This window comes from Oncorhynchus clarkii, chromosome 18, assembly GCF_045791955.1.
Source record: "Oncorhynchus clarkii lewisi isolate Uvic-CL-2024 chromosome 18, UVic_Ocla_1.0, whole genome shotgun sequence".
Classification (NCBI taxonomy): domain Eukaryota; kingdom Metazoa; phylum Chordata; class Actinopteri; order Salmoniformes; family Salmonidae; genus Oncorhynchus; species Oncorhynchus clarkii.
The window spans coordinates 4,319,609-4,335,529 of record NC_092164.1 but is presented as its reverse complement, the minus strand read 5'-3'; the positions used below and the strand labels follow the sequence as shown (position 1 = coordinate 4,335,529).

At 48.4% G+C, this 15,921-nt stretch overlaps 1 protein-coding gene across 2 annotated transcripts; it reads right to left on the bottom strand.

Annotated features, from left to right (window-relative positions):
• Positions 1–3,661: 3,661 nt before the first annotated feature.
• Positions 3,662–15,006, bottom strand: LOC139372825 (transforming growth factor-beta receptor-associated protein 1 homolog). 2 transcript variants are annotated; one of them, XM_071112644.1, is made up of 12 exons: positions 14,817–15,006; positions 12,830–13,540; positions 12,147–12,341; positions 11,469–11,623; positions 10,434–10,672; positions 9,884–10,069; positions 9,414–9,471; positions 9,118–9,261; positions 8,065–8,223; positions 6,200–6,359; positions 4,251–4,699; positions 3,662–3,927 (listed from the first exon to the last, which is right to left on the bottom strand). In XM_071112644.1, the coding sequence occupies exons 2-12, from the start codon at positions 13,515–13,517 to the stop codon at positions 3,736–3,738; spliced, it is 2,625 nt and encodes an 874-aa protein (XP_070968745.1). In that variant the 5' UTR covers positions 13,518–13,540; positions 14,817–15,006; the 3' UTR covers positions 3,662–3,735. The 2 variants fall into 2 exon arrangements, with proteins under 2 accessions (XP_070968745.1, XP_070968744.1); XM_071112643.1 differs by having other exon boundaries at positions 12,830–13,579; positions 14,817–14,998.
• Between the last annotated feature and the right edge of the window lie 915 nt (positions 15,007–15,921).

Sequence of the window (15,921 nt, the reverse complement as noted above, 5' to 3'; positions counted from 1 at the left end):
TCCCTGTAAAAATAAAATAAACTCAAACTCAAACTCAAGTGCAGTACGGAGGGAATAGAGAGCCAGACAACAACACCTTCATCTACAACATGTAGAGACATATCTGGCTGTTTCCAGTTACGGTGTGATCAGTTACGGTGTGATCAGTCACGGTGTGATCAGTTACGGGTGTGATCAGTTACGGGTGTGATCAGTTACGGTGTGATTAGTTACGGTGTGATCAGGACGGGTGTGATCAGTCACGGTGTGATCAGTTACGGTGTGATTAGTTACGGTGTGATCAGGACGGGTGTGATCAGTCACGGTGTGATCAGTTACGGTGTGATCAGTTACGGTGTGATCAGGACGGGTGTGATCAGTCACGGTGTGATCAGTTACGGTGTGATCAGGATGGGAATAGGGTGCATCCCAAACGGCTAGAGGTCCTGGTCAAATGTAGTGTATTATATAGGGAATAGGGTGCCACCTGAGAAACAGACAGACACAACACCCTTCACCAACAGAGAAACAAACTGGATATCATAGAGAAGAAGAACAGAGAAGGAAGTGTGTGTGTGTGTGTGTGTGTGTGTGTGTAAAAGAGGAGTTTCACTTAGTCTGTGCTCATCAAATGGTCTATTGCAAAATCCATCAAAAAGTTTGACATTTCACACATTTTAAAAAGTCTAAATAGTATTTTTGACCGATAAATCAGTTTGCTATAAACCAGCAGCGAGCAGGGTGAGAACAAAACAACTAAAGCCTTTAAACAGACAGACTGCATTGCAATGCGTTTTCACTTTTCCTTTTGTTCACAAAACGCTCATCTGGTTTTAACGCGTCGGCACAAAAACAAATTAGATTTTACCGGCTAATTTGCATAATTGATTCCCATAAATAATTCCCTGTAAATCCATGTGTTAATACAAAGGCTGATTTCTTGCTTTGTTCGACCCACACTCATGTTGTTCACTGATCGACGTGAACTGGGACAGGACCATAGAGATGGAGAGAGATCATTACTTGGAAATAACACTATATGCTTGGACTTTGTCACTGAGCGCTTCCACCATTTTAAAGTAGTCAACTGGACAGCGATTCCTATGAGATGGGAGCGATCGGTCAATGATCAGAGAGCATCGTCTTCTTCAAATTGGTTTGCTTAGTTTTGTAAATGGCTTTAAGCTATATCAAAGCCTTGTAGTGGCCACAACAAATGAATGACAAGATTTGGTTCAAGGCCCCGGGCAATGCAGGTGGAGGTAAATCACTAATATTAGCGATACACTTTTTCAAACATAAAAAAAAGAAAATGTACTACTTTAAAATGGTGATAGCCTCAATGGTGCTGCTCATGCTGTCACTGATGCCATAATGGGACAGATACAAAGCCGAGAACTCTATAAATAGGACATAGCTTAGCCTGAGTGCCAGTCTTTGGGTCACCATGACAACTCCTTGTCACTCATAGTCATGCCAAAAATAATTGGCTTGACTAATAGCAATGAAGTTGGCATGAGCACGAACAGATCTGGGATCAGGTTAAACGTTTGCTTTGGTCAGTGAAACATTAGCCAATTCTTCTGTTTTCAGTGTTTTAGCATTTCACATCCCATAGAGCTGGGGTCATGTTCATCCGGGAACACCGAAGCAAAATGTTTCGCAGTGGAAGAGGAAAACAAGTTTGTTTTCCGAGATGGCTCAGCTAGTCCCTGTCACGTTTACTTCAGTTTGGTGCCTAATGAATACGGCCCTGGTCTGAGCTGAAACCAGCGAGCATCAGGTTAGCTGGATGTTTCAACCTCACCTTGGTTAGAAAAGTGAAAAACAAAACATTGTTTTTTTTTGCTTGAAGGCAGAGAGACAAGTAGTATGGACACAAGGTTCAGGTAGGGGAGCAGGTTGGAGGGGTGAGAGAGAGTGTGCACAACACAGCAGAACATTTAGCAACAATTAGGAACTCTCCTGGCTGTGAACACAGCCTCACTGGGGAATCATCGTCTTCAAGTTCAGTCTCAGATACCAGCAGCAGAGAGGAGCCACTGTAGTGAAGGAGGAGATGTCTAACTGGTCTGCTTGTACTGTGTTCTGCAGTAAGACCCTCCCCAGGGATAGACTCAAGCTCATCTCAGGTTTGGGCCTGGACAGACATAACAGAGGGGTTCAGCACTAGACCAGGACATAACAGAGGAGGGGTTCAGCACTAGACCAGGACATAATAGAGGAGGGGTTCAGCTCTAGACCAGGACAGAGGAGGGGTTCAGCACTAGACCAGGACAGAGGAGGGGTTCAGCACTAGACCAGGACAGAGGAGGGGTTCAGCACTGGACCAGGACAGACATAACAGAGGAGGGGTTCAGCACTAGACCAGGACAGAGGAGGGGTTCAGCACTAGACCAGGACAGACATAACAGAGGAGGGGTTCAGCACTAGACCAGGACAGAGGAGGGGTTCAGCACTAGACCAGGACATAACAGAGGAGGGGTTCAGCACTAGACCAGGACATAACAGAGGAGGGGTTCAGCTCTAGACCAGGACAGACATAACAGAGGAGGGGTTCAGCTCTAGACCAGGACAGAGGAGGGGTTCAGCACTAGACCAGGACAGAGGAGGGGTTCAGCACTAGACCAGGACAGAGGAGGGGTTCAGCACTAGACCAGGACAGAGGAGGGGTTCAGCACTAGACCAGGACAGAGGAGGGGTTCAGCACTAGACCAGGACAGAGGAGGGGTTCAGCACTAGACCAGGACAGAGGAGGGGTTCAGCACTAGACCAGGACAGAGGAGGGGTTCAGCACTAGACCAGGACAGAGGAGGGGTTCAGCACTAGACCAGGACATAACAGAGGAGGGGTTCAGCACTAGACCAGGACATAACAGAGGAGGGGTTCAGCTCTAGACCAGGACAGACATAACAGAGGAGGGGTTCAGCTCTAGACCAGGACAGAGGAGGGGTTCAGCACTAGACCAGGACAGAGGAGGGGTTCAGCACTAGACCAGGACAGAGGAGGGGTTCAGCACTAGACCAGGACAGAGGAGGGGTTCAGCACTAGACCAGGACAGAGGAGGGGTTCAGCACTAGACCAGGACAGAGGAGGGGTTCAGCACTAGACCAGGACAGAGGAGGGGTTCAGCACTAGACCAGGACAGAGGAGGGGTTCAGCACTAGACCAGGACAGAGGAGGGGTTCAGCACTAGACCAGGACATAACAGAGGAGGGGTTCAGCACTAGACCAGGACATAACAGAGGGGTTCAGCACTGGACCAGGACATAACAGAGGAGGGGTTCAGCACTAGACCAGGACAGACATAACAGAGGACCAGGACAGACTGTAGGTTTCACTTCAATGTTAAAGTCATTATGGATGGATGTGGAGTTTAGTTCTTGTTGTAGAACTTCATTCACAACTCAGTCGGTCATCAGTCTCCCTGTTGTTTATGCATGGTGGCACTGGAATAAATACCTTCCTTCCTTCATTCACAAATGAACGAGCGCACACACACACACACACACACACACACACAGTAGAGAAGTGTGGTCAGCTCTGTGTTTCTGAGTATGCTCCAGGGCTGCTCCCACTACGCTGGACCACGGTAGCCATGGTAACCTCTGTGCTTTTATTCCCCATAGTCATCATCTGATGTGACACCCCCCCCCCCCACCCAGATGCAACCAATCACAGCCCGGGCTGCTGCTAGGCTCATCCCGTCACACTGGCTCTGGGCGAGGCTTGGGTGGTGATGGTGGTCAAGGGGCTTCATGTGTGGTTGTTGCTATTGGCTAGTTGTCTCCTGGTGGGCGAGTCTCGTACCACCCTCTGGGCGGCACAGTGTGTGTGTACGGGCACGCCTCCTGGAAGACACACACAGTCCGGCTCGCTGAAGGTGTTGTGACACAGAACACACCCCTTCTTCTGTGATACCAGGACTGGGCTCCTCCTCTGCTTCAACTGATGACACGACAACAAGGCCACAGTTACATCTCACCTTCATCACGACTCAGCAGAACGTAGGAGCAATTACAAAGATTTAAAATCAGGAGAGCTTTTGGCGTAAACACATAATGCAGAGTTGTGTGTTTGTGTGTGTGTGTGTTGTTGTGAATGGGTAGATATTACTGCACTGTTGGAGCTAGGAACACAAGCATTTCGCTACACCCGCAATAACATCTGCTGAACATGTGGTATGTGACCAAAAAAAATGTGATTTGATTTTTTGTGTGTGTGTGTGTGTGTGCGCGCGCAGTGTGTGTGTCGCGTCGTTCCAATCTCACCCTGTCGTGCTGCAGCTGTAGGTTCTCTGACCTCGCCAGCCCCAATGCAACCTGGGAGGTGCGGCAGGCGTGCATACTCCCCCGCAGGGCGCGTCCGAGGAACGGGCGAAGCAGCTGCAGGGACCAGCCTTCAGGAAGCAGGTCCAGCACGCGCACAGCGTCGAACACCTCCCCGTGCCGGTTTAACAGGTCCACCGCTGCCATCTCCAGATCCCCGGTGACCGTACTACTGGGAAGGTCCCGGTCCAGATAGACCCCCAGGAGGAGGTGGAAGAGGCTCTGCTGGTAGGCCGGGTCCCGGGAGGCGGAACCCCACACGCAGTAGGCCTCAGCAGCGGGGAAGTCTTTGAGCTGGTGCACCAGGATGTGTAACGCCTTATCGTGCTCCTCTAGTTTCCCGTGGAGCGTGGCTCTCTCCAGAAACAACTGGTCACATTCCTGGATCTTACCTGAGGGAGGGGGAGACAGAGCCATAGGTTATGGTAGGTTATAACCATGTCATCGTGGATAAAACCAGGGTTATAGTAGGTTATAACCATGTCATCGTGGATAAAACCAGGGTTATAGCAGGTTATAACCACATCATCGTGGATAAAACCAGGGTTATAGCAGGTTATAATCACGTCATCGTGGATAAAACCAGGGTTATAGTAGGTTATAACCATGTCATCGTGGATAAAACCAGGGTTATAGTAGGTTATAACCATGTCATCGTGGATAAAACCAGGGTTATAACCATGTCATGGAAAAACCAGGGTCATAGCAGGTTATAACCACGTCATCATGGATAAACCCAGGGTTATAGTAGGTTATAACCATGTCATCGTGGATAAAACCAGGGTTATAGCAGGTTATAACCATGTCATGGATAAAACCAGGGTCATAGCAGGTTATAACCATGTCATCGTGGATAAAACCAAGGTTATAGTAGGTTATAACCATGTCATCGTGGATAAAACCAGGGTTATAGTAGGTTATAACCATGTCATCGTGGATAAAACCAGGGTTATAGCAGATTATAACCATGTCATGGATAAAACCAGGGTCATAGCAGGTTATAACCATGTCATCGTGGATAAAACCAGGGTTATAGCAGATTATAACCATGTCATGGATAAAACCAGGGTCATAGCAGGTTATAACCATGTCATCGTGGATAAAACCAGGGTTATAGCAGGTTATAACCACGTCATCGTGGATAAAACCAGGGTTATAGTAGGTTATAACCATGTCATCGTGGATAAAACCAGGGTTATAGCAGGTTATAACCATGTCATGGAAAAACCAGGGTTATAGCGGGTTATAACCATGTCATCATGGATAAAACCAGGGTTATAGCAGGTTATAACCATGTCATCGTGGATAAAACCAGGGTTATAGTAGGTTATAACCATGTCATCATGGATAAAACCAGGGTTATAACCATGTCATCATGGATAAAACCAGGGTTATAGCAGGTTATAATCACGTCATCGTGGATAAAACCAGGGTTATAGCAGGTTATAACCACGTCATCGTGGATAAAACCAGGGTTATAGCAGGTTATAATCACGTCATCGTGGATAAAACCAGGGTTATAGCAGGTTATAACCACGTCATCGTGGATAAAACCAGGGTTATAGTAGGTTATAACCATGTCATCGTGGATAAAACCAGGGTTATAGCAGGTTATAGACATTCTGTCCTTTTTAGAGGACCCCATTATTCTGCCAGGAAACTAAATGTAGTGTATTGGTATTATCTCATGTTTAAACAGGAACAATACCTCAACTGGACGAGATCAAACTAAAATATAGTTTAAAACGTGGAAATCAACAACATTGGCCACATCCAAAATTACACCCCATTCCTGATGTAGTGCACTACTTTTGACCTGAGCCCTGTGCACTGGATACGGAATAGGGTGTAATAGGGTGTAATTTGGGACACATTGACAATGGACAGCTCACCCAGTAGTAGTTGGACGCGGTACAGGCTGGACTCCCTGAGGAGGAGCTGGAGTTTGTCCCGGGCTACTGACACCTGTTGGTCCACTGGGGGGGACTGAGACAGGAGAGACAGGACTCTGTCTGTGTACTGCACTGCCAGGTGGGTGTGGAGCTTCTCTTTCTACAGAGAGACAGAGTTACATACAGTAGAGAGACAGAGTTACATACAGTAGACAGAGACAGACAGAGAGAGAGAGTTACATACAGTAGACAGAGACAGACAGAGAGACAGAGTTACATACAGTAGAGAGACAGAGTTACATACAGTAGACAGAGACAGACAGAGAGACAGAGTTACATACAGTAGACAGAGTTACATACAGTAGACAGACAGAGTGACATACAGCGAGAGAGAGAGAGAGAGAGAGTGACAGACAGCGAGAGAGAGAGAGAGAGAGAGAGAGAGAGAGAGAGTGACAGACAGCGAGAGAGAGAGAGAGAGTGACAGACAGCGAGAGAGAGAGAGAGAGTGACAGACAGCGAGAGAGAGAGAGAGAGTGACAGACAGCGAGAGAGAGAGAGAGAGTGACAGACAGCGAGAGAGAGAGAGAGAGTGACAGACAGCGAGAGAGAGAGAGAGAGTGACAGACAGCGAGAGAGAGAGAGAGAGTGACAGACAGCGAGAGAGAGAGAGAGAGTGACAGACAGCGAGAGAGAGAGAGTGACAGACAGCGAGAGAGAGAGAGTGACAGACAGCGCGAGAGAGAGAGTGACAGACAGCGAGAGAGAGAGAGAGAGTGAGACAGCGAGAGAGAGAGAGAGTGACAGACAGCGAGAGAGAGAGAGAGTGACAGACAGCGAGAGAGAGAGAGAGAGAGAGAGAGAGAGAGACAGACAGCGAGAGAGAGAGTGACAGACAGCGAGAGAGAGAGTGACAGACAGCGAGAGAGAGAGAGAGAGACAGACAGCGAGAGAGAGAGAGAGAGACAGACAGCGAGAGAGAGAGAGAGAGACAGCGAGAGAGAGAGAGTGACAGACAGCGAGAGGGAGAGACGGCGAGAGAGAGAGACGGCGAGAGAGAGAGACGGCGAGAGAGAGAGACGGCGAGAGAGAGAGACGGCGAGAGAGAGAGACGGCGAGAGAGAGAGACGGCGAGAGAGAGAGACGGCGAGAGAGAGAGACGGCGAGAGAGAGAGACGGCGAGAGAGAGAGACGGCGAGAGAGAGAGACGGCGAGAGACAGACAGACACAGAGACAGACAGACACAGAGACAGACAGACAGAGACAGACAGACAGACAGAGACAGACAAACAGACAGAGACAAACAGACAGAGACAAACAGACAGAGACAAACAGACAGAGACAAACAGACAGAGACAAACAGACAGAGACAAACAGACAGAGACAAACAGACAGAGACAAACAGACAGAGAGCGAGAGAGAGAGAGAGACGGCGAGAGAGAGAGAGTGACAGACAGCGAGAGGGAGAGACGGCGAGAGAGAGAGACGGCGAGAGACAGACAGACAGACACAGAGACAGAGACAGACAGACAGACAAACAGACAGAGACAAACAGACAGGGACAAACAGACAGAGACAAACAGACAGAGAGCGAGAGAGAGAGAGAGACGGCGAGAGAGAGAGAGTGACAGACAGCGAGAGGGAGAGACGGCGAGAGAGAGAGACGGCGAGAGACAGACAGACAGACACAGAGACAGAGACAGACAGACAAACAGACAGAGACAAACAGACAGGGACAAACAGACAGAGACAAACAGACAGAGAGCGAGAGAGAGAGAGCAGTAAAAGACCAAGCGCCAGGGATAGTTGAAGGAGGTAAATCGTGGAGTATGGAATATGTTCTGAAGTCCTGTGTATGTTCTGACCTGTATCCGTCGGCCCAGCACCAGGTGTTCCAGGTAGAGCAGCAGAGCCTGGCTGTGTTTCCCCAGGTACGTGATGACGTCGTCTGGGTTCACCTGGTCCTTCTGCTCCTTAACCTGGTCCTGACCCACCGGCCTCCTGGTGAAGATCTGCACCCCTATCTACAGAGACCACAGATAAACACCCGTAGAATTACAATGAGGAGAGTCTTCTTTACTCCTGCGGGTATTTCCAAAATGGCCGGCAGTCGACATCATTACTTAGTTTCTGCTAGAACTTAGGGCCCTGGTCAGAAGTAGTATACAATATAGGGCCCTGGTCAAAAGTAGTATATAATATAGGGCCTGGTCAAAGGTAGTATAGAATATAGGGCCTGGTCAAAGGTAGTATACAATATAGGGCCCTGGTCAAAAGTAGTATACAATATAGGGCCCTGGTCAAAGGTAGTATATAATATAGGGCCTGGTCAAAGGTAGTATACAATATAGGGCCCTGGTCAAAGGTAGTATATAATATAGGGCCTGGTCAAAGGTAGTATACAATATAGGGCCCTGGTCAAAGGTAGTATATAATATAGGGCCTGGTCAAAAGTAGTATATAATATAGGGCCTGGTCAAAGGTAGTATACAATATAGGGCCCTGGTCAAAGGTAGTATATAATATAGGGCCTGGTCAAAAGTAGTATATAATATAGGGCCTGGTCAAAGGTAGTATACAATATAGGGCCCTGGTCAAAGGTAGTATATAATATAGGGCCTGGTCAAAGGTAGTATACAATATAGGGCCCTGGTCAAAGGTAGTATATAATATAGGGCCTGGTCAAAGGTAGTATACAATATAGGGCCCTGGTCAAAGGTAGTATACAATATAGGGCCTGGTCAAAAGTAGTATATAATATAGGGCCTGGTCAAAGGTAGTATATAATATAGGGCCTGGTCAAAGGTAGTATATAATATAGGGCCTGGTCAAAGGTAGTATATAATATAGAGCCTGGTCAAAAGTAGTATACAATATAGGGATTAAGGTGCCATTTGGAAACGCAGACAGAAACGTACCGTCTGGTCTCTCTGCAGGGCCCAGTCCGCATATTTCCACACCAGGTCCGGGTTGGAACAGAAACCCAGGAAGTCCACAATGTACTCATACAGGTCAGACCTGGTCGAGTCCTGAAGGTCCCCATTCACTATCCGCACCCACAACTACAGGAGGAGAGAAGAGATGCATCTTACAACCCCATAGACATTTCATTACAATTCATATTAAATTAATAATCAAGATAATGGATTGGATTTATAGGGCTTTTCATCCTAGGTGCTCAAAATAAAGTAGTGTACAGTAGTAGCATGTTTACCTGTAGAGCAGCTGAATCCTGGCCGTTATAATGGTAGAGGAGGCCTAGTGCAAAATACCTGATGTTCAGGAGAAAGATAACCCAACATAAAAAAACACACTCATTACACACTTTAAAGGCAATAGCATAGCAGGCTACTTTGAACGCAATATCTTAGTGCCCACTAGGCTAACTATAGTAGTGCCCACTAGACTGGGCTAGCTGTCGTACCGGCTGGGCAAGGCTAGCTGCCGTACCCGCTAGGCTCGCTGCCGTACCCGCTAGGCAAGGCTAGCTGCCGTACCCGCTAGGCTAGGCTAGCTGCCGTACCCGCTAGGCTAGGCTAGCTGCCGTACCCGCTAGGCTAGCTGCCGTACCCGCTAGGCTAGGCTAGCTGCCGTACCCGCTAGGCTAGCTGCAGTACCCACTAGGCTAGCTGCAGTACCCACTAGGCTAGCTGCAGTACCCACTAGGCTAGCTGCAGTACCCACTTGTGGTGTTTCTCTAGCCAGGGGGCGCTGTCTGCCAGTAAACAGGCGTTGGGGGAGGCCAGCAGGTCCAGAAGACTCTCGTGGTCCTGCTCAGCGTACAGCTTCAACAGAGCCGTGTCCACGTCCTCCCGGCAGCCGTTAGCCCCCTCCGTGCTTCGCACCTCACCCAGGTACGTGATGAGGAACCTAGAATAATAATAATAATAATAATAATTATAATTATAATAATAATTATAATAATAAATAATAATAATAAATTATAATAAATAATAATAATAATAATAAATAATAATAATAAATTATAATAAATAATAATAATAATAATAAATAATAATTATTATAATAATAATAATTTATAATAATAATAAATTATAATAATAATAATAATAAATTATAATAATAATAATAATTATTATAATAATAATAGCCATTTAGCAGCCACTTTATTCTGTATTTTACATACAGATGGTCCTGGGAATCAAACCAACTATTATGGGGGTTGCAAACATCATACTCTGCCAACTGAGCTACAGAGGACCACATCTCTTACCTCTTGCACCTCTGGACCTTGTCCTGGTCCCCCTGCGCCAGGTGGTTGAGGTCGGCGAACCCGTGGAGCGGCGGGTGGCAGCGGGCGAAGGAGGAGGAGGCCGGGAGGAGGAGAGGGTAGAGGGAGATCAACTCCCGGACGTCCAACTGACCTGTCCTGAAATGTTCTTTCGCGTCGAGAAACTGAAGCTGTCCAAACTGTATGAATCCTGCTTGCTGGAGGATTCTTTTGTGCAATATCTGAGGAGGGGTAGGTGGGGGGTGAGGGTGTCATGAAAGAGAAAGTTAAAGATGCATCACATCTCATCCCTCTTATTCTATATTTTACATTTCATTAGGACACAATCACCCCAGTTAAATGAGCCACCTGGGAACACATGATGCATCACTGTCACAATAACCCCCTGGGCTGTACTCACAAAAGACCAAAATAAACTATAGAAATAAACTTGTTTTTGTTATTACATTTTTTTCTCTCCCAATTTCGTGGTATCCAATTGGTAGTTACAGTCTTGTCCCATTGCTGCATCTCCCGTACGGACTCGGGAGAGGTGAAGGTTGAGAGACATGCGTCCTCCGAAACACAACCCAACCAAGCCGCACTGCTTCTTGACACAATGCCCACTTAACCTGGAAGCCAGCCGCACCAATGTGTCGGAGGAAACGCCGTAGACCTTGCGACCTTGTCAGCTTGCATTGCGTCCGGCCTGCCACAGGAATCACAACGGGACAAGAACATCCCTGCCCGGCCAAACCCTCCCCTAACCCGGACGACGCTGGGCCAATTGTGCGCCGCCCCATGGGTCTCCCGGTTGCAGTCGGCTGCGACACAGTCTGGACTCGAACCAGGATCTCTAGTGGCACAGCTAGCGCTGGCTTAGACCCCTGCTCCTCTAGTGGCACAGCTAGCGCTGGCTTAGACCCCTGCTCCACTACGGAGGCCTAGAAATCAGCCTTTTGATCATCTGTTCTCAGCTAGTGGAGAGTATTGACAAGCTCTCTAGCAGAAACACTATTTGTGGCAGACAGTCTGTACCTGGAACTTGTCTTTGGGAATGTTCCTCCTGGCTCCCTCAGTCAGAGACAGGGCCTCCTCCACTCTGTGTCCAGCTAGCAGCTCCTGAATCTGTCTCTCCAGGGGTAGGGGCACCAGCACGTACACAGCCTTAGTGGAGGCCAGAACCACCTTACCTATAGGGACAGAGACAGTTAGGGACAGAGACAGGTGACAGGGACACAGTTAGGAACAGAGACATGGGACAGGGACACAGCTGGGAACAGAGACATGGGACAGGGACACAGTTGGGGACACAGACAAGTCAGGGTTAGGGACACAGACAAGTCAGGGTTAGGGACACAGAGAGGTCAGGGTCAGGGACACAGACAGGTCAGGGACACAGACAGGTTAGGGACACAGACAGGTCAGGGTTAGGGACACAGACAGGTCAGGGACGGACACAGACAGGTCAGGGACGGACACAGACAGGTCAGGGACGGACACAGACAGGTCAGGGACGGACACAGACAGGTCAGGGACGGACACAGACAGGTCAGGGACGGACACAGACAGGTCAGGGACGGACACAGACAGGTCAGGGACACAGACAGGTCAGGGTCACCATCTCTTCAGCCATAGATACTGTAGACATAGGTCTACTGAGGTAAGCCAACAAGGCAAGACATTTAGACTAGTGTAGGGGAGCCATGTTGGCACCTTCAAAGTCCTGTAGGATGTGTCCGTCTCTGAAGGAGAGGGTCTGTTTGAGCTGCTGGTCCAGCATACTGTGGATGGTGACGAAGCCCTCGTCTAGCGCCACCACATAGGGAAAACACACAGCCGCTCCCATCACACTCTCTGACCAGTTCACTGGGGCACGCTGGGATATACCCTCTGCATTGGCAAACATACCTGAGAGAGAGAGAGAGAGAGAGAGAGAGAGAGACAGGGAGAGAGAGAGAGAGAGAGACAGGGAGAGAGAGAGAGAGAGAGACAGGGAGAGAGAGAGAGAGAGAGACGGAGAGAGAGAGAGAGAGAGAGACGGAGAGAGAGAGAGAGAGAGAGACGGAGAGAGAGAGAGAGAGAGAGACGGAGAGAGAGAGAGAGAGAGAGAGAGAGAGAGGAGAGAGAGAGAGAGAGAGACGGAGAGAGAGAGAGAGAGACGGAGAGAGAGAGAGAGAGAGAGACGGAGAGAGAGAGAGAGAGAGAGAGAGAGAGAGACGGAGAGAGAGACAGGGAGAGAGAGAGAGAGAGAGAGGGAGAGAGAGAGGCAGGGAGAGAGACAGCGACAGAGAGACAGAGACAGAAACAGAGAGAGAGAGAGAGAGAATACGTCACTAGTGATATGTTAGTAATAAGATCTACTGATAAACAATACAGCTGCTGTTGTAATGACTCACCCAGGCCACCAGGGGCAGCCAAGAGGAACTCCTCCCTGCCGATCCTCTTGACTATGGGCTTCCTCTCCTCGCTGTCATAGGGGAACAGGTCCTGCGCGGCCCCTGTGCTGTAGTTAAGGATCATGTACTGCGTGGAGAGGGCCAGGCACAGGAAGTAACCGTCCAGACTGACCGCACACGGCTGCTCCGGCGTGTTGACCTCTTTCACCAGCTGCACCCTGTCCTCGTAAACCATGTATATCTGTACGGTGCGCCGCCGGGCCGAAAGCACCCCGATCTCCACGCAGAACGGGTCCCCGTTCACCGGGTTCTCGTTGACGCAGAACGCAGCCACGCCCTTAATCTTGGCCCCGCCCGAAGGCACGGGTTCTAAGGTGATCATGTCAATAACACTAACTGTAGCATCACAGAGCACAATGATGCGTTCTAACGCTGACGCGGCCTTCAGGGCCTCCACTGGCTTTTTCAGGCCCAGGTACTTGAACAGCAGCTTCTGGACGGTGTAGGATAGCATCCCCTTGGTCGTGGCATGCTCCTCTAGCAGGAAGTGATGTATGAAGCAGTCGTTGGTGCCCACGTACAGGTGCTTGCCGCAGCACTCGATGCACTCAATGTTGATGCGGGCCTTGTCTCCCATCAGGAGCTCCCGCTCCACGGCAGGGACCAGCTCAAATGCCTTCACACTCATCTTGAAGGCACAGCACACATCTACTGCAAGAGAGGAGGAGATCAGGTCAACACAGACATCTCCTGCAAGAGAGGAGGAGATCAGGTCAACACAGACATCTCCTGCAAGAGAGGAGGAGATCAGGTCAACACAGACATCTCCTGCAAGAGAGGAGGAGATCAGGTCAACACAGACATCTCCTGCAAGAGTCAGGACGGTGAGATCAGGTCAACACAGACATCTCCTGCAAGAGTCAGGAGGGTGAGATCAGGTCAACACAAACATCTCCTCCAAGAGAAAAGGGGATCAGGTCAACACAGACATCTCCTGCAAGAGAGGAGGAGATCAGGTCAACACAGACATCTCCTGCAAGAGAGGAGGAGATCAGGTCAACACAGACATCTCCTGCAAGAGAGGAGGAGATCAGGTCAACACAGACATCTCCTGCAAGAGTCAGGAGGAGATCAGGTCAACACAGACATCTACTGCAAGAGTCAGGAGGGTGAGATCAGGTCAACACAAACATCTCCTCCAAGAGAAAAGGGGATCAGGTCAACACAGACATCTCCTGCAAGAGTCAGGAGGGTGAGATCAGGTCAACACAGACATCTCCTGTAAGAGCAGAGGGGATCAGGTCAACACACTGTGGATGGGTCCCGATTCTCCACCCTTTTCCCAAAGTGTGCACTTGCACACTTACAGGTTATTTCTGTAACAATGGTGGAAATTCCCTTCAGCCAATGCTTTTAAATCCATGCACACTTTGGGAGAAGGGTGGATAATTGGGATCCTGTAAGTGCAAAGAAACAGTCTTTCCAATAATATTTTACAAACTCTCACTGAGAGTCCCAACTCCAAGGCTAGTGTGGAATCAGTAGGACCAGGAACGTTTCCTGATCACGTGAACGGACGTGGAAAAACTATAGGGCCTAACTAGTTAGCTAGGAGGATACCGCAATAATGGTACAACTAGAGACTTCTAGCAATTATCACTTGACAGTTAGCCATCATGCTAGCTAGCCTAGCTGGCAACAAACCTTCTCTATACCATCATTTCTAGAGAAATTCTGGGGCACTTTGATTAGCAAACCCAGAGCCAAAAATGGGTTAGGGTTACCTAAATGACCTAGCAACATCATGCAAATATTGACTATCCGTTGTGGAAGTAGAGCAATGACTGAAGTAAAGTAAGCTCTCCAGCTAATGTTAACCAGTTTTAGCAGCTAGCTAGCTAGCTGACTGGCTGTATGTAACAAGCTACTAAGCAATGACTCAGGCTGTCATTATTGGCAAATCGGTGCTGCTGTTTACTGTACAAACCTTTCAAAAACAGCGATTTACATGTCCATACAAAGCCGATAGCTAGAAGCTGTCATACCACCAGCCGTAGCCACTGCAGATCTAGTATAGGAGACGCCGATGTACCACGGCCTTCCTGTCTTTTCACTTCTCAATCTCTCCACTCCCTTCGCTGCTAACTGCTTGCTAACCGCTAGGGAGAGCTGCCGCTACGTTTTCAGATCGAAGAAGGTCATGATGAGGTTGTGCTTCCTGTTTACAATGCATTGGGGCAATATATGCATATATTGACAAAATACATGTCTTTCCGCCCTAAAAATTGGAGTTGTTGTCCACAAAGCGGCAGTGCGGGCTGTTTAGCTTTCAACTGTCCTTTCTTTGGATTAGTGGAACTTATATTCGATCAAATAAACCTCACGTTGCAAATAAGACATTCATTTTATTTTGACCAATTTGTTGACTAACACTCCTTGACCTCCATACAAAAACTCCTTGCTTGGTGGGCGAAAAAACGGCACCTGCTGGAGGGAGACAGATTTTCTTCCTGGTTGGTGGGAGGAGCAATAGAAGGATGGGCTCATTGTAATGGCTGGAATGGAGTTCATGGAACGGGGTCAAACATGGAGTTTCTATGTATTTTGTCCCGTTCTATGGCTCCATTCCAGACATTACAATGAGCCCCTCCTCCTATAGCTCCTCCCACCATCCTCCTCGTGAGTATGCAATTGAGATTCTCCCAGACATTAAAACCAGATTGGGGGCTAAAGAGCCTGCCAGCTTGTTGTCCTAACAAACGGAAATGAGTTACCTGTGGTTCCTTCAGTCATTCCTATGTTGAAAATAAGGTCTGAGGTTAACACAGGCTTAGGAGATCTTATTCGTTTTGTGAGATAATATCAGTCAGTTAACATGACCTTTATGAATTATGAAGCCTTGACGTGCTTTTGATTACACAAATGCTTCAAAATTCACAAAAAGTGACATTAGCTGATGAAAATGATCAAATTGAACAAAATGTACAAGATCTCATAAGCCTGTGTTTTACCACAGACCTAGTTTTCACAGGTTATCCAAACTGTCGAGCGTCCCATTAATACCTGCATGAACACCCCCCACCCCTCGAGCA

Bases quoted from the DNA above. Each gene is read 5' to 3' on its own strand.
- LOC139372825 (XM_071112644.1), bottom strand. From the start codon at position 13,517: ATGAGTGTGAAGGCATTTGAGCTGGTCCCTGCCGTGGAGCGGGAGCTC. The intron at 11,624-12,146 runs GTGCCAACATGG...CTGTCCCTATAG, and splicing joins CATCCTACAGGACTTTGAAG to GTAAGGTGGTTCTGGCCTCC. The intron at 10,070-10,433 runs GTAAGAGATGTG...TTATTATTCTAG, and splicing joins AAGGTCCAGAGGTGCAAGAG to GTTCCTCATCACGTACCTGG.